Consider the following 23,135-nt stretch of genomic DNA (forward strand, 5'->3'; position numbering starts at 1 on the left):
CAAAGTCTTTGTGAACTGGCCTTTGCATATCTTTCTAGATGATGTCAGAAATAGGTCTCAAGGAACTGAAGTTTTAGTGGATTATGCTATTCTAAGTGTCCAGTAGCAGAGAGAACCGCAAGTTAAATATGAACTAAAGTCCCTAAGCGCTTTTGATAATCAAGTCAGAGAAACAATGATATTTGACAGATCTTTGGAGTAGCAGTAAGAATGAAAATGACAGAAAGAACTAAGAGAAGCTGGACCAAACTGAAGGGTAAGGAGAATAAGATCAAGAACACAACAAATCAAATGGAAGAAACTATCACCAAGAATCACTGTAACATTTGTGGCATTGAGCTTATGATGGGTAGGTATGTTAGGTTGACTTAAAGAGTCAAGAGTCAGGATGTAGGCTGACAGAAAGATCCACCGTATGTCTGATCATCTTTCTCTCCTATGTAAAAGACTTTGTTGGCTTCCTAACAACTATAGAACAAATGCAAGATTTCAAAATGACCTAAGATGGCCTCTGTGATCAGGCTATTTTCTGATTATGCAGCCTCACCTCCTGCCACTGCTCTCTTGCACTTTAGGCTCCATCAACACTATATACATGGTGCTCTTTGAGATTCCTCTGTTTTTTCACATATTGTTTCCTCTGCCTGGAATGTCCTTCATTTCTTCATTTCCTGGGTGAACTCCTATTTATGGTTCAAAATCTTATACAGACATCACCAACTCCAGGAGGCTTCTCTGAATGCCCCTCTCTCCCAGAGTAAGCCATCCATCCATCTATCCATTCATTGTTTGTTTATCATTGAGCAAATATTTATTAAGTACTTAGTGTGGCCCAGATGCTATATTAAATTTTGGGAACACTATGGTGAATAAGGCACATCAAACATGGCCTTTACCTTTCTTGGCATTATATTTAGCAGTGGGTACACATACACACACACACACACGCATCCAAATACAGACAAATAAAATAAGCACCAATTTACTAAGTACTATGAATAAAAGAAACAAGGAACTAGCCTACAGAATAATGAATATGAGGGGTAGATACGTACCCTGCAACATACTTTAATACAAGGTTGAGCCATATGAAATTGCTGGTATTTGACTGCTTTTGTCCTGTATAATTGTCAATTTTATATAGTTCAACCTAATAATTGCCTTTCTGAGGAATTCACATTTAGACTGAGACCTGAAAGATGCAGTGGAGCTTAGCGTGTTCCAGAAACCAAGAGAGGACTGGAGAAGATAGAATTGAGAAAAAGGATGAGTGACTCTAGATGAAACTAAGAGAGTTAAACAGGACAGATCAAATAGGACCTTTATTGGAGTTTGGATTTAATTCTCATTATAATGTAAAGCCACTGGAGTATTTTAAGATCCAACTGGACTGGAATGTAAGAGAGTAATGGTAATAATAGGGCTATCAATTAAGAAGTTGATTTAAGGAGCCAATATAGTGTTGTGCTAGGTATGCAAGGTTTGGAGTCAGGCTACCTTGGTTTAAATTCTGGTTTTACCATTTATTAGCTGTTACTTTGTTCAAGTTACTCAAATTCTCCGTGAAATAGAGGTAATAGGATTAGTCTAGAGATTTAATGAGATAATCCATTGCAAAACAGTGAGTAGTCCCTGGCAGATAATAAACACTTAATAAATATTAGACATTAATAGTCCAGGGGAGAGATGATAGAGCCTGGACTAAGTTGATGACAATATGTTTGGAGAGAAGTGAATGGATATGAGACCTATTGTGGAGGTTTGAATAGTAGGATTTAGTAATGGACCGGATGTGAGAGTTGAGGGAGTAGGATTTTTCAGGTATGACACCTAGATAGAAGGGATTCTGCTGTACTTTTCTGCCTGGTATATAATTCAACTATAGAAATTTCTTTTTATACCATCTAAAGCAGAATTAAAGAAAGAAAAAAAGGTATCATACAATATAAAAGGAAATAGTAATTAAAAATTTTAGATAGTCAGAACCTTACATGAAGTATATACATTTTAAGTTTATGTTATAGTCATACCACAATGTCTAAAATATGCAAATATGCAATTTCTATTGTACTATGTGATAGTGAACAATTAAGCTTACATGTTTATTTTGTCTTATTTTTAAGGTGATTTGTAATCATTCCATCTGCTTCTCTCACAGAATGGAACCCACTTGCTATACCAGCAGATGCAGAATTTAAGGAGGATGTCTATCTTTATTCTCCTTAGCAACTGAGAGTCTGCTCTGGGAACCATCGGGCACCATGGGGAAGCGAGATAATCGGGTGGCATATATGAATCCTATAGCGATGGCCAGATGGAGGGGCCCAACTCAATCTGCAGGTCCAACAATACAAGATTATCTGAATCGACCAAGGCCCACATGGGAAGAAGTGAAGAAACAATTAGAAAATAAAAAGAAAGGCTCCAAGGCATTAGCTGAATTTGAAGAAAAAATGAACGAGAATTGGAAGAAAGAACTAGAAGAAAGCAGAGAGAAATTATTAAGTGGAAATGAGAGTTCATCCAAAAAAAGAGAGAGAAAGAAAAAGAAAAAGAAGAAGTCTTCTCGGTCTTCGTCATCTTCTTCATCAAGCTCTGATTCTTCAAGCAGTTCTTCAGATTCTGAAGATGAGGAAAAGAAACAAGGTAAAAAGAGAAAGAAAAAGAAGAATCGTTCACACAAATCATCACAAAGCTCTACATATGAATCTGAGTCAGAGAGCAAGGAATATGTAAAAAAGAAAAAGAAGTCACAAGATGAAACAGAGAAAGAAAAGGATGTCAGAAGTCTCAGCAAAAAAAGAAAGAAGACGTATCCTGAGGATAAACCTTTATCATCGGAGTCCTCATCAGAATCAGATTATAAAGAGGAGGTACAAGCAAAAAAGAAGAGAAGATGTGAAGAGCAAGAAAAAGCAATGGAAAAAGCAAAGAAGAAGAAAAAAAAACAGCACAAGAAACATAGTAAGAAGAAGAAAAAGAAGTCAGGTTCAAGTCACAAGTCGGAATAATATTAAGATAAAAAGCAAGATTTTCCTATTAAAAAAAGGAAGATCTAAAGAAAATTTCAACTGTGAATGTTAGGGCGTATTTACCAAAATGTATGAATTTCCCTGTGTTAGTAGAATTATTCCTCGAGTTTGAGTTGCCAGTCAAATGCCACTGTGCCAGCAAGGGCCATAATTGTTGCCTGCAGCTTAAGTATAGGATTTTGTCTGTGCGTTTTTTTCTTCCAGTGATTTATTCCTCTGAGAGCTAAAACCCTGTTGTCATACTAGTGGTTAAAATGTTTGGAATTAGAGTAAAATGTTTTAGATAATAAATAATTTTGACAAAAAAATGTATCTAATGTTAAAAGTATCTAATTTGAATATACCTTTAAAATGTAATCAGAAATATCCAGATGACTATAGTTGACATTTTTGAAGCATGGACTTAACATTGATGTCTCAAAATCCTTACTTTTGATGATGTGTATTTTATTTTACTTTTCTCCTTAATAAACTTTTGTTTACATGGGGAAAGGGCTTGTGGGGGAAAATGTTTGCTATAACTTTGGCTAGCTGAATAGTGTGCCTTTGATACTTACACATTCTATTTTTGCCAGTGCAGCAGCCATTCTTTTCTTACTTAGTGAAATTATGGAATAATGTGTGCTGCTTTAAGTGAACGAGAAAGACAGGAATTTACAGTATAAGTAAGCCCCCAATTCTATGAAATTTACCTCTACTTCAACATTACTGAAGAATATTTAGGATTACAGTGTTACATGATTTGAATTACCTTTGGTACCCTTTGGAGGGGAATCATTTTAAATAGACCCTGGTATTTTTTGATTAATGAAGATTCTGAAATATTTTGCATGTTTTATACTGTTAAGTTTTGATTATCCAGGGACAGTCTATATAACCAGTAATCCTTTCTTTTTATATGATTTATGTTTAGGATACACGTTTCAAGTTTGTAATTTCTTAATCCTACTATATTAATTTCATTACTGTGTTTGCACACTTGCCAAAATATTTAGCATGTAAAAAGAAGGTTTTAAAAAAAATATTTAATGCCTTCATATTGAAGCTGGTTTACTGTAACCAAGTTGAGTGCCAGACCTCTAGTACACTATGTGTCTTGTTAATAAAGCTACTGCCAAAATCTTAGTAAGTATGCTGTTTAAAATTTTGTTCTCTTAAGCATTAATATTGAATTAAAATAAGAGTTAAATTTAGGAGATAATGACATCATTGATTTTCCTGTGTCATATTTTACTAAGATTTGGTGCCTCATGTCTGTTGCTCATTCACATTTACCACTAATGCTCTAATAAGTTGAAAATTATTTTTACTTTAAATTTTTATATATCAGAGTAATATGAATTATAAATTGATATCTCAAAAAAAACCTGTTACAGAGGATGTGCTAATTGTAATATATGTACAAATTATTTTGGCATGATAGAATCAGTAGCTATTTTTTTTTAAATAGATGATTTCATGTTGGCTTTCTTGAATCACAGGTAAAATTATTATAAAGATAGAAAACATCTAGTAGATAAATAACATACTGGCTCCCCAAATTTTTGCTGTTGAAATACCAGAATCTCTCAGTAAAGTTCTTGGAACATTATAAATGTATTGCCATGCTAGATCACCTTGAAGCTTCATAACTTTACCTGTTTCCTAAAATATATCTATATCTATGTACTGATAAAAGCTATTATATTTAAGGGATATTTTGTATCCATATAGAGTTTTTTGAAATCGTTTTTCATTAAAATATGGAAAAAGCTTATATTATTTTAGAATGTGGCAAAGACATTAACAGTTTATCAATATCCATGTGCTCCCATTCACTTTCCAGCCCCTTGTAGTTAGGCAATGCCATTTCATTACTTCTAGCAGAGAGATTGTAAACAGAAGTGACGTGTCATTTTGATAATGGAGCAGCAAAAAGTCCTGCATGACCCTCCAGCGCTCTCTTTACCTGCCATGGTGACCTGAAAGCAATGTACTCCAAATGGTATACTTACAAGATGGATGCAACCTGGATCTTTAAGTCACTGTGTGTATGGGACCTGCCCTGGAGAGCTGATGAACTTGCAGTGAACCGTTGAGAGTGAGAAATAAACTGTTATGTGTTAAACCACTGAGATTTGGGGTGTTTTTTATTACTTCAGCATCAGCTAACCTAATTTGAGTAATAACACAGAACTCTAGAATGTCTATTTCATTATTTACATAAAATATCTCACTTATCTTCTATCACATCTTCCTGTGGTCTGCAGATTGACTCAGAGGTGGTGATCATTTATGCCACAGTAGAAAGAAACATTATTTTATTTGCACTGGTTTTTATGTAATGACTGAGGAAGTGGGTGGTCTACCATAATATTTCATGCTTATCAGCAATGCTGACTGTCTAGGAGGTAAGATTACTTTGTTATTCCTCTGATTATAGCCTGAACAGTCTTCCAGTAAGGGGTTTGGGAAGGAAATTTAAAAAGCACTCATGGGGACTTGAGAGAAAAGGGGAATGCTATTTTTTAAATGTAAGTATAGACAATATGGTAGGGAAAAGTGATGTGGAAATATGTAGATGACGATAGATTAAATAGATTTAGGTGAACATTTAATATGTAGCCTCTAGATTGAAAACAAAATAATTTATCCTTTATGTGAAAAGCACTAAAGTTATTAGTGATTTGCTTTATGTGATTCATAAAAAGAATAGCTTTAGCCATAACATTCAACTAACTTTGACTGTGGGAAGGGAAGCAGTGGGAAAGTCGATAAGAAAGTAGACCAGAGAGGGGGGAAAAATCAATACAATATAGATTAGGAATGTAATTGCAAGCACAAAGAGAAGAATATGAAAGCTCTCAGGCTGCAGATAAAGGATTAGATTGGAGATAAGGAAAATGAATAAAATTTGAGGTTCTGATTTTGTATCTTGTGATAGTTCCTTTCTTTATTATAAATTTATCTTGAGAAAGTTGTACCTTTGACATTGTGACTCTGAGGTGATTTTCTGTTTGACTGGATTTATTTTAGGAAAAAAAGAAATATTTAATCTGTGATGTAGGTTTTTAGTTATTTCAGGACTCATGAAGATTATAGTCAAACATTCAAACACACCTGTGTACTTTAGAACGGAATTGACTTTCCTAGTCCTTCCTGAGCTACAAACAAGATGTGTTCTTTCTCCAAATGGCTCTATCACTTTTACTAACTCTCTCGTGACACTTACCTGAATCCATCTTGTATTATGTATTTTGTGTTTATTAATGGACTCTAGTTGTTAAGAGCACTGGCTCTTGGCTAAGCACTAGGTTGAAATTCTCACCTTACCATTTCTTGATATGTGACTAAGTGAGTTAGTTCATCTCTGTGTGCCTCAATTTCCTCAGACACAAAATCAGAAAAATAATAGTATCGGTCTCTAAGATTGTTGTGAGAATAAGACAAAATAGTATTTACAACGTTTAACAAAGTTCCTAGCACATAGCAAATGCTCGATAAATGTTATTTCTTCTTTTTCCTCCTCCTCCTATCATCACTATCACTATCGTCATTACTGTTATCATTTTTATTATGTCATCATCCCCCTACTGCATTGTAACCTTAAAGATAGAGGCTGTTTCATCTTTTGTCTCTTGCAATGATGGTACACAGTGTTTTGCATATGATAGGTGCCTCATGATTGTCACTGAATTGAATTAGTTGGTCAGGCCCTGGGACAAAGGAGAATCTGAATGAATGCAATGTACCAATGCTATGTATAAGCCCCTGCCTCACTTTTTTTAACTTTATCGAGATATAATTCACATACCATAAAATTCACCTTTTAAAAGTATACAGTTCAGTGTTGTTTAGTATACTCACAGATATTTGCAAGCATAATCACAATCAATGTTAGGGTATTTTAATCACCTCAGAAAGAAACTCCATATCCTATCCTCTTTTCCACCTCCCAGCCTCCCCAGCCCTAAGCAACTACCCACATATTTTCTGTCTCTGTAAATTTCCCTATTCTGGACATTTCATATAAGTGGAATTATATAGTATGTGGTCTCTTGTGGCTGGCTTCTTTCACTTAGCATAATATTTTCAAGAGTCATGTATTTGTAGCATGTATCAAGAATGTTTATACCAAGATAAAATGACAGAAAATCTAGTGCGTCCTACCAAATTTCTGCTAGAACCAGGAGAAACACCACCTTCCATACTTAGATATTCTGGGCATGATTAATCTGACTTGCACTGCTTTAAAACTCCTGATTATACAGCAGGATATTTGGAGGATTACATTTTATAGATGTAAAATGTTCAAATAAGGATTCATAAGAGGAAATCAGATCAATTTTTATGATGAAGGCTGATAACATTAGCACAACATGAGTATGAGTTTGTGCTCAGAAACTTGACAAGAGTAGAACTGTTTTAGGGAGAGCATGGATATGCTAATATTCCCTCCAATAAGCTACTACTTTGAATGGTATAATCAAGGACTCTGTATGGTATTTTCAGATGTCTTTTTCCCAGAAGCTGTTTACTAGAGTCAAATGATTATCATTATTAATAACATTGCCATCATAAATGATCTTATTGCTGGTTATTTTTAGCATCCTGTTGCTCATGTAGAAGAAGTATATTTTTTATTTTTTCCTTAAATTTGAGCTGAAATGAAGTTTACAGAATTATTTTATATACTGCAAAACAATCACCCATTCTGCTATCTTCCTGAGAACTCAAAATGCTTTAGCTCTATGGAAACTTATGAAATACAAATAGAAGCCAACTTATTAAACCATTAAAATAACCATTTGTGTACTTAAAATGGTTATATTAAGTCATAAAATATTTGGATGGACTTCATTTTTCAAAAAATCTTGACCAAATATTTTTAGTAATAATACTATCTAAAAATAGCCAGTGAAGGGCTGGCCTGGTGGCGTAGTACTTAAGTGCATGTGCTCCACTTTGGCGGCCCAGGGTTCGTGGGATCAGATCTTGGGCACAGACATAGCACAGCTCACCAAGCCATGCTGTGGTGGCATCCCACATAAAATAGAGGACGATTGGCACAGATGTTACCTCAGCCACCATCTTCCTCAAGCAAAAAGAGGAAGATTGGCAACAGGTGTTAGCTCAAGGCCAATCTTCCTCACGAACACACACAATAATAATAATAATAAAAATAGCCAGTGAAAACATGGCCTTGTGAAAGCCAGTTTATTCTCCACACAAGGAAAATCTGAATACTTTGAGAGTCTCTGCATTTGGTTTGTACATCCTGCTGTGTGACAGGCTTGCAGACTATGAGGTTAGTGTTCCCTCTATTCAGACTATCCCCTGATAGTTTTAGACTCCATGAAATTGCATCAAAGAGCTTTAGACAATAATACTGACAACTCAAGGAAGCTTTTATTTATTTTTTTACTTAAGCAGTCTGACTACATACTACTTTCACAAAAAAACTTTTTCACAGAAATAATTGAAAGGATATCTCCAAAAACTTTTAGCTTATACTAAAAATTAAAGGTTTTGCACCTGTTACCCATCCCCTGTCCTTTGACAACATTGTATCAACCTAGAGGATCAAATACATTAGTGTGGCCAGAGGACTCCCCTACTCTCTGAAGAACTACTGTAGGCAATCAAGTCTCACACCAAACAAAGGAACTTTGTATTCTCTCCTCCTCAACCTCCTGGCAGGATTGTTTTTGCTTATTTTTAAAATAAGTATTTATGTATATTTCCTTGTCTCTGGGCTTGGAAATTCCTTTTCATATGGGTAGTTCTAAGCCTTTCCTATACATAGACAATTGCAGCTGCCCATTGATAGCCATGAGACTACCTCTTTCCCATCCCAACTCAGAACCTAGGCCAGATCTTAGCTGCCAATCATTTTACCTAAGCACAGTTATTATATAGTTGACGTTAAATGCTGTGAAACAGGGTCTTGGTGTAAGTTATTTGGTTTTGATTACTCCATGTTGCAGCTTTTGCCATAAACTTAATTTGCAAACTTAGGTGAAAACACTTAATGCCAAATTTAGAGGCAGTACAGTGTGGAGATTAAGTGTGCAGGCCTTGGTGACAGACTGCTCCACAGCAGCCCTACAATTAAATGAGTTAATCTGTGGAAAATATTTAGGCGTTAAAACTCTCTAGCTTTTCACCCACTCCCATCTATTCCATTTCAAATGCAACAGACATCCCTTGCATCCCAATATCACAACCCACCCTGCCCCATTCTTAATACTCCCTTGCCTTACATATGTGTGTATGTGTCTACAGTGATCTATCACCAATGTGCAAATAGTAAAACAAATTTTCTGTATTTTTTGAGACTTCATTTTCTCCTGTCTTGTTTTTATGATGCAGATTATTTGTCTCCTTTTACAGAGGTAATTATAATGCTCTTTTTGTCTTTGGGGCCTGAAACAAAATAGCTTAATTATTTAATTATCAATATATCTCATTTTCAAACCATCCACCTCACATTCTAATCTTTATTCAATTAGTTTACCTAAATTTGTTTTTAAGATGTATCCCGTTTACTTCCTAACTCAACCTTCACAGAATTAATTTATCTAGATCTTCAGATATAATCCACAAGAACATGTTTTCCTTTATTGTGGCCTCTTTACTCAGATAAAGATTTTGTGAGTACAACAAGCTTAATAGAAAGTGAGGAACCATAATTAAAACCCTATTACATCTATCACAAACATGAAGGAAACCAGTGAATAAAATCCATGACCTAGTATAACTCAAAACAATCTCCATAATATTTCAGTACGTAAAAACAAGATAAAAATAGAAAAATATCAACCAAAAAATGTGAAACTTTACAAAAAGGCATATTATGGCCATTAAGCAGTCACTGCTCCTGCCTGATGGCCATATATTTCTAGACCTAACCAAGAATCCCATATGAATGATTTCTCTAAGCCCAATAGTCCCTTGTAATATTGCATAAATCTTTAACAACCAAATTCTAAAAGACAATTGCAATCAAGTAAGGGGAGAAAATTTGATTACCCCCAATGTGCATATATGTGCATATGAAGACTGCTTATAGACATCTGGTACATACCCACCCAATCATAGATAGTAGGCTGTACCAAGAGCGCTGCCCAGAGGGTTGTATCAATCAGAGATGCAGTCATTTAACAGATGGCACACACAAGTTAGGATAATCTGAAAGGGTTTATTTACAAAAGGACTATTTACAAAGATGTTGGCAGAATGTAGGAGAACCACATGGGGTAGTGCAGTAACCAGAGGCTAGTAACAATGACCTATTACTACTTCTAGGCCTGAAGGGACTAGAACGATGAAGGTGAGAGTTGTGTATAGAAGGGGACCTTGAGCATGGTCACAGTCAGCCTGAGCTGACAGTTCAGAGGACAAATATCCTGATCTCACGTACCTCCTTTCTTCTCTTGTCTGATTCCCCATTAGCTGAACCCAACTGGAAATCAAAGGTCATGGGATCTCATCGATATAGACCATGTAAGTCAGCCTCCTGGGGCACAGAGCAGGTTCAAGAAGGTGGAGAGTAGAACTGGTGGGGCAAATAAAAGATACCCAGCACTGCCCACCCCTTTTGCACCTCAGCCGCTATTCTTGTCCTTCATCTGAGCGAAAATTTCATGTCTCCCCTCAAGGGGTTGCATGAAGTCACACAAGTTACCATATCATTGCAGAGTGATTTCATTTTGATCATACTCCACCTAAAATATTAGCCACTACTGACATAATTCATTAAAGTAGTGGTAGAATGTGGGGGAGGAGAAAAAAGGAACATAAAGCATAGTGCTACATTTTTCTCCTCTGTAGCTATTCATGACACTAAATTGGTAACCATAGCCGCCTTTACTCTCCCATTCCATGCTCTCCTTACCCTCTGTCAGCAGCTAGGTGGATGAGGTTCTTTATCTGGTTGGGTGTAACAAACCTTCATTCCTGAAGGATCTGAGCCCTGTTGTCCTGCATTATCAGATTGTTGCCATTGGGCAAGGGAGTAACAAGAGGGGGTAGCTCTTGTTACTCCCTTGCCCAACTGAGAATCCCCTGGATTTCAAACATAATCCTCTTTGTCCCATTGTGTAGTGACAATTCAGTTTGCCCCTAAAATTAGAATCAATAACCTAGTCCAGTACAGTGACTCCCTTCTTTGCCTATTGGTTTAGTGGCATGAAGAGCTCAAGAAAGGCTGTAAAGTAGTCTCAGCTTCCCATCCGTCAAACCCAATACCTTGTTTCCTGGTGGAAGTATTCCTCCCTTGTACACTAGGATTTCCAAACCCACAAAGCCCAAGATTGTGAGAATGGAAGCAAAAATTCCTCAAGTATGTTATGAGCTGTGGTAGTAGGAAAGGCCACTCCCACCCAGCACTTAGTTCTTGGTTATGGGAGAAATTGTACCATTTATTGGCCACTGGTGTAGTGCATACATTTCATTCTTTAGAGCAGCATCCTAAACCTGCATGTTGTTTTCTCCTATTTGTCATAACAAGTGAATCTTCAGCAGCCCACATAAGGCACATAATAAAACCAGTGAATTCTATAGGTGTGAGCCCTTTGCTATAAACTATGTCCCCTGGTTAGAGCTAATATTGTATGAGATACCATGGCAATCGATAAAGGCATTCTCTAAGACCGTTGACAGTGGCGCAGGCACAATCTTACCAGATAAAGAAAGAAAATCCATATCCAGAATATATGTCTATCCCATCAAGGAGAAAGTGTTGCCTCCTCCATAAAAAGGAAAGGTCCAATGTAATCAATCTGATATCAGATAGCCTGCTGGTCCATTGAAACACCATTATTAGGGGCTCAATGTTGGCCTCTGCTGTGAGCAGGTTGGGCACTCAGAAGTGGTGGTAACCAAGTCAGGTCTGGCAATGGAAAGACTATATTGTTGAACCCATGCATAATCTCTATCCCTGTCACCGTGTATACTTTGTGTGTGGGGCTATTGAATAAGTATCAGGGTGACTGGGGAAAGAGGTTGACTAACCAAAAGAGCATCTTGTCCATCTAATTGTTGAGAGCCTTCTCTAACATGGATGCCCTCTGGTTGGTATTTGCATAGATTATGAATGTCTTCACACTCTTAGCTCATTTTAAGAGGTCTATCCAAATACTTCCCCCCCCCCGCCCCGGGACTTCCTTGTCACTTATTGCTCACTTCTGATCTTTCTAAATCCCTAACAGACCTGTTAGCCTTTGCTCATGAATTGATCCAGATATATACTTCAGACAATCTCTCCTTCCACTGATGTGCAAAGTCATACTACCAAATATCTGCCCACTGGAAGGATTTCCCTTCACTGGTGACTTTCACAGCTATTCTTTCTAGGTGGTATTGGCATACCATGCAGGTCCATCTGTAAATCAGGCCCATGCTTTTTTTTTCCTCATTAGGTACTCATAAGGAACTCCTCATAAGGTGATAGGTGTGTTTGAGGGAGAGGTGGTAAAGCAGTATAAACCAGGTACCATGAGAATCTGAGCTATCTCTTATAATTTTTAATAGTCTTTATCTGTAAGAAGTTTTACGTTCACAGCAAAATTGAGTAGAAAGAACAAAGAATTCACATATACTCCTCCCCCACCCCAAACACAGCTTCCCCCACTATCAACATCAAGCACCAGAGGAGTACATTTGTTACAATTGATGAATCTACATTGACACATTATTATCACCCATAGTTTACATTAGAGTACTCTCTTGGTGTTGTACAGTCTGTGGATTTGGACACATGTGTAATAACATATATCCACCATTATAATATTATACAAAATAGTTTCACTGCCCTAAAAGTCTTCTGTGCTCTGCCTATTTATTCCTCCCTCCCCTATCCCCTGGTAATCACTGATTTTTTTACTGTCTCTGTAGTTTTGCCTTTTCCAAAATGCCATGAAATTGGAAACATACTGTATGTAGAATTTCCAGATTGGCTTTTTTCACTTAGTAATATGCATTTTAAGTTTCCTCCATGTCTTTTTATGGCTTGACAGCTCATTTGTTTCTAGTGCTGAATAACATTCTGAAATAATTTTCTGGATGTACCACAGTATATTTACCCATTCACTTACTGAAGGACATCTTGGTTGTTCCAAGTTTTGGCATTATGAATAAAGCTGCTAATCATCCATGTGCAAGTTTTTGTGTAGACATAAATTTTCAATTCACTTGGTTAAATACCAAGGAGCATAATTACTGGATCATTTGCTCATACTTTTCACGTTTTCCTCCAGATCTGTTTAGTCCAGGTAGATACCACTTCCATTTTATAATGAAATGCTGCCATGCACATCCAAATTCACGGTTGTGTGAATCAGATAGCACCAGTTCACGGTGAACAATACAGTCTTTTCTAGAACCCATTCCTAAGCCAGGAGCCATTTTTTAAATGGAGAATAGAGTAGGGTAAGAGTTTTCTCCTAAATCAAAGGGCTCTGTGCTATTATCCTTCCAGTGGGGTTTGCCAGAGGCTCCATATAATGCCTCATTTTGCCACAGAAGCTTCCCATAACTTTGGGACCTCTGGTTCGTCAAGCCTCAGTAATGAAGCATTTTGTACCGCAGCCTGGAACTGATGGAGAGCCTGTTCTTTTCTAGAACCCACTTAAAATTAGAAGTTTCACAGACTACCAGTAGATCTGTCAGAGCAGCACACATGTGTTTTATGTTGCCTCCCAAATCCAAAAGAGGACCACCAAGCATTGTGCCTGTTTTTTTATGGTCAGTAGTAAAAGGTGATGTAACTTGTCTCTCATTTTGGAAGGAGATAGCCCAATATACCCAAGACCACTGGACTCCTAGAAGCTTGACTACTATGGCAGGTCCTGAAATTTTGCATAGTTCATCTCCTGCTCTCTGGCATTCATATGTCATACTAAGGCATCTATGGCAGTGCTGCTCAAAGTATGGTCCATGGACTGTGTCAGCTCCTAAACTGTTTGTTGTTAGTCTGAAACAAGATAAATATGAAAATTGATAGAAATGTTTGAAAACTTATATAGCAATTTGACATACTTGCAACATGCACTTGCATAAATATTTTTCTAGTAATTCATATTTATATTTTACAAATATATTAGTCTGATGAAATGAAAAAAATAAAGAAATGATCCTTCACCAGTGAAGTTTCTAAGAATTGATCTAGGGTACTTGCTACTTCCTACTCAGTGGTCCAATTAGCATAATATCAACAATCTAATGAGCCAAAATGATATTCTGCAGGATGTCGAGAGGGCCAGAGTCCCTCTGGACTGTATTATGACTGAGAGCAGGACAGTCACAGTCCTGATGTGAAACTATATAATATATCGTTATCCATGCCATGTAAATGTAAACTGTTTCTGATATTCCTTACTGATTAGTAGGTAAAGGAAAGCATTTTACAGGTCAGTAGCTGCATACTAGATTTCAGGGGCTGTTTTGATTTGCTCCAGTAAATATGCCACATTTGAAACCACAGCTGCAATTGGCGTCACCTCCTGATTATTTGCAATAATCTACTGTCATTTTCCATGATCTGTCTGGCTTTTTCACCAGCCAAACAAGCACGATAAATGAGAGTGTTATAGGAATCATTTCCCCTGCATCTCTAAAATCTTTGATGGTAACACTAATCACTGCAAATTCTCCAGAGTTGTTGGCTTGTTATCTTGGAAGAGGCCCCCACTTCACTTTTTCTACCATAATAGCCCTCCATGAGGCTATTTTTCCACCATAATAGCCCTCCCACTTGACATATCATCACTTCACAACTCGATCAATTCTATAAAGTATTTCAACTTAATTCTATGAGACAAGGAGCCACTGTGAAATTCTGCCAGTTACTTAATATATCTATTCCCACTATATGCTCTGCAACAAGGAAAATGACAGAGCAGGTCTACATTCCAAATGGATGTACTGTGAAATGAATGTGGGCCAAGACTCCATATGTCACCTGATTTCACTAAGCCCCTTCTTTGACCAGTGGGCTACAGTGGCACATTTGTCTCTAGGCATCAACCTAAATCCCAGGTAAGTATCTATTAATCCCCAGAAGGTGAGGATATTTTCCTTCCTTCAGTGCACAGTCCTTGGGTTAATGGCTGGAGGTCTTACTGGAGAAGGATTGAGGGAGGGTTCATGTTGTAAGCCTGTGCTCACATTGCAGGGTCTCTCCTCAAAGGTTCACAGTTTGCCCCTCAGTTGAAGGGCTTTGACTCAATCAAAGCTGAGGATTTGGAGAAGAGGCCATGGATTCCTACTATGATGACTCAAGTTAGGCTTCTAACTTGAGTTGGAATTTTTCCACCTTTATTAGCAACTTAGTTGATTGGCTAGTTGCCAATCTATTTAATTTCTAGGGACTTGGTGATCAATTGGCCATAACCACAGTTTGCTCTAGGTAAAAATACTCTGATTATCATTACATTCCTGGGCTTATTGGGAAATTACACACACTTTGTCTCCGATAGTTAAATACTGCTACTTGACCTCTACCACACCAGGATCCCATTATTTCCATTGACATCAGGGAACCCTAATCCACCACAGCATCCCCTCTTGTTACCTCTGACTTACAAAGTTCAGCCACTACAGCGTTGAGAAGATTACATATAATGAATCCATTCCAACATTCTCATTTCCCTGGGCCTTTGGCCTCTTTCCTTGAGTGCAGTCGTTCTCAAGCATCAGTGTTCATCAGAATCACCTGGATGATTTGTTAAACCGCACATTGCTGGGTCCTACACCAAGAGTTTCTAATTAAGTAATTTTAGGGTGGTCCCCAAGAATTTGCAATTATAGCAAGTTCCCAGATTAGGCTGATGATCCTGGTCTAGGGACTACTTTTTGAGAACCACTGCTCCAGTGTATGCAAGGAAAATACTAGCATTTTAACCTCATTAACTGTAGGCCATTGTTGAGTCCAGAATTCAATTAGTCAATCTAGAAGACTGTTAATACTATTCCCAGGTTCTTGAGCCAGCATATTAAATGCTGAATCCTAGGTGTATACACCCATGTCAATGCATTCAGTCCTTTGAGTGTTAAATTTTATCCACTTTGGTTTAACATTTTTATGATCAACTCCCATACATGCCCTCCACTCTCTTTTATGGTCCTGAAGACACTGATAGGTGGTAACTCACAAGGAGGAACAATTCCAGTTTGTGAGGCAACCATTCCTCGTGCTACCACTGGATGTGTTTTAGGCAGAGATCTTGCCTCTGCTGGCAAGAGAGATTAAGGGACACAGGAAGCCTGAGCTGACCTCACAGGGATAGTCAGGGGAATAAATACTAGGGACTCACTTGGCCTCTTCTCTGCTATCTCTTTCCAGGGCTCCCTTTTAGCCAAACCCAACTGGAAGCCAGAGAGCATGGGAGCCTATTGATGTAATCCATAATGGTTAGAATCCCAGGACAGAAAGCAAAGGGTGAAGAAGGGTGGAGAGTGGAGTTGATGGGGCAAATATATATTGAGCACAGCGATCCATTTGTTGATGATCAGTCTATTCCTGTGGAAACTTGAGCCCTACTTGGTCTCCTCTCCAGACTGCTCTCAAATCCTGTGCATCTTGTTGCCTAGGTCCTAAATCTCACTTGACATATTGTCACTTCACTACTTGATGGATTCTATAAACTCTTTCAACCTACCAGTTTCCAATGGACTTTTCTTGGTTTGGTAGTCATTAATGCTATTAAATAGATATTTATGGTTCTCCTCCCAAACACAAGATAAGATTTCACTTGTTTACCTCCTGGAAGTGCAGAGTCACCCTGTCTGCCTACAAACACAGATGTTCCCTTTATCCCAGGTATATTCAAAGAAGTTTCCATGAACAGAAATTAAGGATAATCTCAACTTTGATGTATAGAAAAATCATTTGCATGTCTACTTTGAACACTCACTTGTCAAAAAGGCTTCAGATAAATTAGGAATTAGAAAGAGCTAAGAGAGGCTGGCCTGATGGCACAGTGGTTAAGTGTGCACGTTCTGCTTTGGTGGCCCAGGGTTCGCTGGTTCGGATCCTGGATGCGGACATGGCACCGCTTGGCAAGCCATGCTGTGGTAGACGTCGCACATATAAAGTGGAGGAAGATGGGCACGGATGTTAGCTCCGGGCCAGTCTTCCTTGGAAAAAAGAGGAGGATTGGCAGCGGTTAGCTCAGGCTAATCTTCCTCAAAAAAAAAAAAGAAAAAAAGAGAAAGAGCTAAGAAAAATTGATGGTGGCCATAGAGAGCAGGAAGAATTTGAGCCTCTCAAGTGTATCAAAAGGAAACTAGACAAATTAGGAGCACTAAAAAGATGTTGGAGCTGGGAAGTTAAAACTGGAGACCTTAAAACTCTAAATTGAGGGGCCAGCCCCGTGGTCGAGTGGTTAAGTTCGCATGCTCAGCTTCCTGCGGCCCAGGGTTTCGCTGGTTTGGATCCTGGGCACGGCACTCGTCAGGCCACGTTGAGGCGGTGTCCCACGTCCCACAACTAGAAGGACCTACAACTGAAAATACACAACTATGTGCTGGGGGGATTTGGGGAGAAAAAAAGCAGAAAAAAAAAAAAGATTGGCAACAGTTGTTAGTTCAGGTGCCAATCTTTTTTTAAAAAAAAAAAAACTCAATTGAAATAAGAAACTGTAACATTAACAGGAGAAAGGGAAAATAAATTGTAGTAAGGCATACAATAAAATAGTATAAACAATTCCATGTTTTGCTTATGGATAAATACATTTCTGATGAAATTAGAAAGTTATGCGTGCATAACCACCAAATGCAGGATATTGACTACTTCTGAGTGTGAGGAGGGAAAGTTGATTGGAGAGTAGTATCCCAGGATATAACTGTATTTGTAGTGGTTTATTTCTTCCGGTGAGTGGTGGTACTGGGGTATGTATGTACTGTTCCCTTACCTTTTTATATATCTAACATATTACATAATAATAAACGAGAACTGAAATCATGAAAAACCCTTTATTTAAATAATTGTCTTTATAAGCTATTGAACAAAATTTTTAATATTTTGCTGATTAACAAACTAACTTTTTCCACTGATGCTTGGATAAAGTTGTTGAAGAAATCAAAATCCAACCATGTTGGACTTTTGTTGTAAATTATGGCTATTATTGTGTGCGTGACACACTATGCTATCAACTACCCAACCCGTATATAGGTACTTATGAATCATTCTTATAAAACTAACTTTGACATGACTAGATCATGGTTAATTGTGACAAAATCCATGTCAGAGATAAAAAATTCTAAAACACTCATTCCAAATATGTCCTTCAGGACATTCTTTATACATCATTAACCTAGATTTATCTCAAACATTTCGTTTAAGGAAATATTTTTCAAAATGTGATGCTCAGATTACACATATCAGAATCACATGAGGTGCTTGCTAAAAATAGATTTCTGAGCCTCATACTAGACAATCTGAATTAAACTTTCCAGGTGTAGACCTGAGATTCTTCATTTTTAACAAACTTCTAGGCCAAAACTTAAACAATTACTTCTAACTGAGAAGTAGTTATGAAATAAAAAGGAAATTAGTGGTAATGTTTGTTATATGTTGGGGTTTTTACATGAGAGTGAGTGAAGCAAAACCTTAATAAAATTGAACTTGACTAGGCATAACACTCATTCAACACCTATTTATAGAGTCCCTACTATGTATCAGACACTGCTAGGAACTAGAGATAGAGTGATTATTATGACATGGTCTTAGTGGAGGAGATAGATATGCAGGATGATCATTATCATAAATTTTGATTGATGAATTTATACTGATAGGCACAAAAGAGAGGTACCTAACCCAGACTGAGGAAGTCAACAGGGTCTTTTTGGATACCTGAGCTAAATCTTAAAGAATAGGTAGAAGATGACTCAGTGAAGGGAGAGGTGTTTGAGGTACGTGCATTCCAAACCACAGGAATGAATGGAACATGTTGGGGGATGCTTGGCTTGTACAAGAGTGAAGCTAAAATGCTTATAAGTTCTAGACAATTTTCCTACCACTTTTGCTCTGTAACCTCTCCTTCTTTGAAGCTGCCACCTTTTTCTCCTAGACTCAATTTTTTAAAACTAATATCTTGGGCACTCCCCATCTCCAGGGAAGGATTTGGCACTTCATTCACTGTTTCCCATTCATTTATTCTCTTGTCATCTTGAGAAAATTTGTTCTCAGCAAATTCAAAATCATGGTGATAGCTCATCTAACAACTTAGCTTCACAGTGCTGATATCTATCTTATACTCCATCAAAGATTCTCACCTACTTGCCTATAATTCCTTCTCATGGTGACACCCTAGGCCCTGTAAATATCTGGAAGAGTGCAGGCTCTGAATTCTTGAATTTTGAAACTATTCTCTCTTATCACGTTCCCACGTCTTTCTACTTCTTCCACTTTCTCTTTTCCCACTGTTCAACCTTCTGTGCAGGCCTTTGATACTTCCCAATTCTCCTGGTCTGCCAGGCGTCTCCAGGTTTCCCTTCTTTCCCATTCTAGCCTAGATATCTTGTCAACTACACCTTTAGGCATGAAGCACCTCAATTTCCATTCTTATTCATCCTCAAATTTATCTGTCTTTGGAGAGTCTTGCTTTTGTCCCTTCTCACTCTTTACTCTCTACCTGAGGATTCATATCTCTTTATGAATATGACACAATCTTTACCCTGAAGGAGCTCAGAGTCTAGTTTTAATAGACATATATGTAAAGAGATTGATTTAACATAGCAAGGTAAATTGCTTCAGCTATTAACTAGGGGCTGAAGTTCCCCAGTTTTACAACTCCTGCCATGATCTCTCTTTCCTGTGCTTCAGACTATATATCCAAACCTCTGCTGGATAACTTCATTTTCATGGTCTCAGGCACTTCTAATTCAGGATGCCCCAACTGAACTCATTATAGCCCTACACAAATTTTTGTAGGTCTCAACTTGATGAGTTCTAGCTGGGCAGTCAATAGTTGCCTTATGTTGACTGTAAAAGAAGCCTCTAAAGTTAATTAATTTACTTTTGATTACTTCTTTGCCTGTATAATTTTGTATAAAATGAGAATTGTTATAATAATTAAAACTATACACACATACATCACATAGGGTCATGGAGAGGAACAAAAAGCTTAATATATATGTAAAGATCTTGGAACAATGCCTTATGTATAGTAAGGGCTACATTTGTATAGTTATTTTCTAAATATTATTTTTAGATGATCAGATTTTTTTAAAATATTTTTTTAAAAGATTTTATTTATTGCCTTTTTCTCCCAAAGCCCCCCAGTACATAGTTGTATGTTCTTCGTTGTGGGTCCTTCTAGTTGTGGCATGTGGGACACTGCCTCAGCGTGGTTTGATGAGCAGTGCCATGTCCGCACCCAGGATTTGAACCAATGAAACACTGGGCTACCTGCAGCGGAGCACGTGAACTTAACGACTCAGCCACAGGGCCAGCCGCTGATCAGATATTTTTAATAGAGTGGATGACCAAGTCGTTATTTAGGAGTGCACCATTTTTGTTTCTAAGCATTTGGTATTTTTTGATATTACTAATTTTATTTTGTTTTGTTATCAAAGGATAGCCTGTGATATTTCTGCACAATTGACTTTATTCAAAATTTCTTGATAACTTGATATATTGTAAATTTTGGTATAGAAAGAGAAAAGCTTTGAAAAGAAGGTATAATCTCAATTAGTGGATGGTAGAATTCAAAGCATGTCTTAATTCTATTTTAGTCATTTAATTTAATGCATTCTGTGCTATTTAATTTTTGTTTTGTGTTATCTGTTGTAGATTGATGAGTTAAACATATCATGCTACAATTTTGTTTTTCTCAATTTCTCTTTGTTTCTAGTATTTTTTAACTACTATCACTTCATATATTTTCACCTTTCTTTATCTTTTTGCTCAAAGCATGTCTCTTGTAAGCAACATATTATTGTATTTCATTTCTAATTCAGTCTGAGGTGTTTTATGATTAATCGATGAATGTAGGCCACTTACATTCCTTGTGATAATTGTTCTACTTTACTGCCAGGTTAGATCACAGTTTGTTTATTTATTTGCATATGGATATCCAATTGTGCTTGTGGGACTGAGGTCTCTGTTTTCTTATTGACTGATTGCTAGGGCAAGTCTTTGCTCCTAGAGGACACCTATATTAATTCTCATGATTTCCATGTATCTCCTTTCTGCAACAGTGAGTTAAATTCCTCTCATTCTTTTAATCTTTCTGACATTCCCTTATGCCACATCTCTCTGACTTCAGATGAAAAAATTCTGTGCATTTAAGGGTTCATGTACTTACATTGGGTCCACGTAGATAATCAAGGATAATCTCTGTATCTTAATGTTGGTGACATTTATTATATCTGCAAATTCCCTTTTGCCATGTAATGTAACATATTAATAAATTCCTGGGATTAGGATTGTGGATAATTTGGGGGATATTCTATCTGACACAATCTACATCTGGTCCGCTAAGATCCATGTCCCTCCCGAATGAAAAATATATTCACCTCATCCAAAGGTCCTTAAGTTTTTATGCCACTACACATCACTCCAAGTCCAAAAATCTCATATAAATCTCATCAGCTCAGTAATCCCAAATCGCATCATCTAAATCATGTGTGGATGAGGTTCTGGCTGTAATCCATTCAATTCAACTCTTAGAGCACAGTTCCTCTCCATCTGTGGACTTGTGAAATTAAAGAAACAAGTTCTCTGCTTCCAATATAGATATAGAAATTCCATTTCCAAAAGAAGATATTGGATAGTAAAAAAGAGTCACCAGTCCAAAACAGTTTTGAAATCCAGCCATTCATGCTCCCTTATGGTCCAATACCTGGCAATAATTTTCTGTGGCTCTCAGCTCTGCCCTCTGTACTTTAAGCTCTTCTTTCTTGACTTTTGGCTCTGCCCTCCGAGGCATCTTTCCTTTTTCATGAGAGGTAGCACATGTTTGCAGCTGAGTAGTTTTATCAGTCTGCTTACTGCCCAGTAGCATTTTGGAGGTTCAGCAACCTTCTTTCATTCTGTACTCTCTCTGTCCTTTTCAATCCAAGCTGGCAGTGTTTCTGCTGACATAAAATTTCAAGAACCATGTGGGTTTCCTGTGGATGTTACAAGGATTCAGCCATTAGACATGTCGACGAAAATAATCCATAACCAATCTATAAATGAAAATTTGGGAGAGTTTATTCTGAGCTGAAATCTGAGGACCATGGCCCAGGGCCTTTCTTCCCGAAGGAAGAAAGGGCACCAAAGAAGTGAGGTATACAGAGTGGTTATATACCCCCAAAGAGGATGTTTCACATATGATTGAAATGTCCCTCCCACAATAGTCACAAGATCGCCCTGTTGCCACAGCGCTTGATGGACACAGCAAGTAGTGGGTCTGCTATCTCAGAGGGCGTAGCAGGAGGCAAGCCTATTGTCTCCAGCTGGGTGGTCACAGGTGAGCACAGCAATCAGTTCCTAGCCTAAGGAAAGATGCTTAATCCTTAAGGAAATGCCAACGTTGGGAGGGGGAGGGAAGTTGCACCTTTATCTCAAGGGCTTTTGTTCTTGCCATAGGGAATATCTAAAGCAGATATACAATGCATGCTCAACAGCCACGGTCAGGCCCTTTTGGAAAGACAAGGTCAGGCCGAATTAGTTTTACACCAAATGGCTTCCTCATATACTCCAATATCCTATTGCTTGCCATTTTTATTTGTCAGACAGAAGTTAGGTCTATAAATTTTTCTGAGATGATTCCTTCTCTACTTTTGGCTTCTGCTGAGATGTCTAAGGGATAATACCCTTAAAATTCCAAGAGGCTCCCGAATTAGTTTGAGGAGATCTGAGTCGCAAGTTTAATCTCTTCAAAGAGCATTTTCTTTGACTGAATACTCTGACCTTTTGGCATCTGAATAGGCCGAAAATTTCCCAAATCCTTAAGACCTGGTTCCTTTTTGTTTCACTGTACTTCCCTTAATTTCTCTCTCTCTTCTTGCATTCTGCTATAAACAATAGGAAGAAACCAGACTGCACCTTTAACACTTTGCTTGGAAATCTCATCTAAATGACTAAGACTTTCATTTACAAATTTAGCTTTCTATGTAACTGCAGGACAGAAT

The 23,135-nt window shown here is 37.5% G+C and overlaps 1 protein-coding gene across 8 annotated transcripts in view; it reads left to right on the top strand.

Annotated features, from left to right (window-relative positions):
* FAM133A (family with sequence similarity 133 member A) overlaps positions 1-5,139 on the top strand; it is a 48,620-nt gene extending 43,481 nt beyond the window's left edge. For all 8 annotated transcript variants that reach the window (XM_023634319.2, XM_014729014.3, XM_023634318.2 and 5 more), the window contains one exon: positions 2,159-5,139. In XM_023634319.2, coding sequence (XP_023490087.1) covers positions 2,262-3,011 — 750 coding nt within the window. In that variant the 5' untranslated portion in view covers positions 2,159-2,261 and the 3' untranslated portion in view covers positions 3,012-5,139. The remainder of the gene's footprint in view (positions 1-2,158) is intronic.
* The last annotated feature ends 17,996 nt before the right edge of the window (positions 5,140-23,135 follow it).

This window comes from Equus caballus, chromosome X, assembly GCF_041296265.1.
Source record: "Equus caballus isolate H_3958 breed thoroughbred chromosome X, TB-T2T, whole genome shotgun sequence".
Lineage (NCBI taxonomy): Eukaryota > Metazoa > Chordata > Mammalia > Perissodactyla > Equidae > Equus > Equus caballus.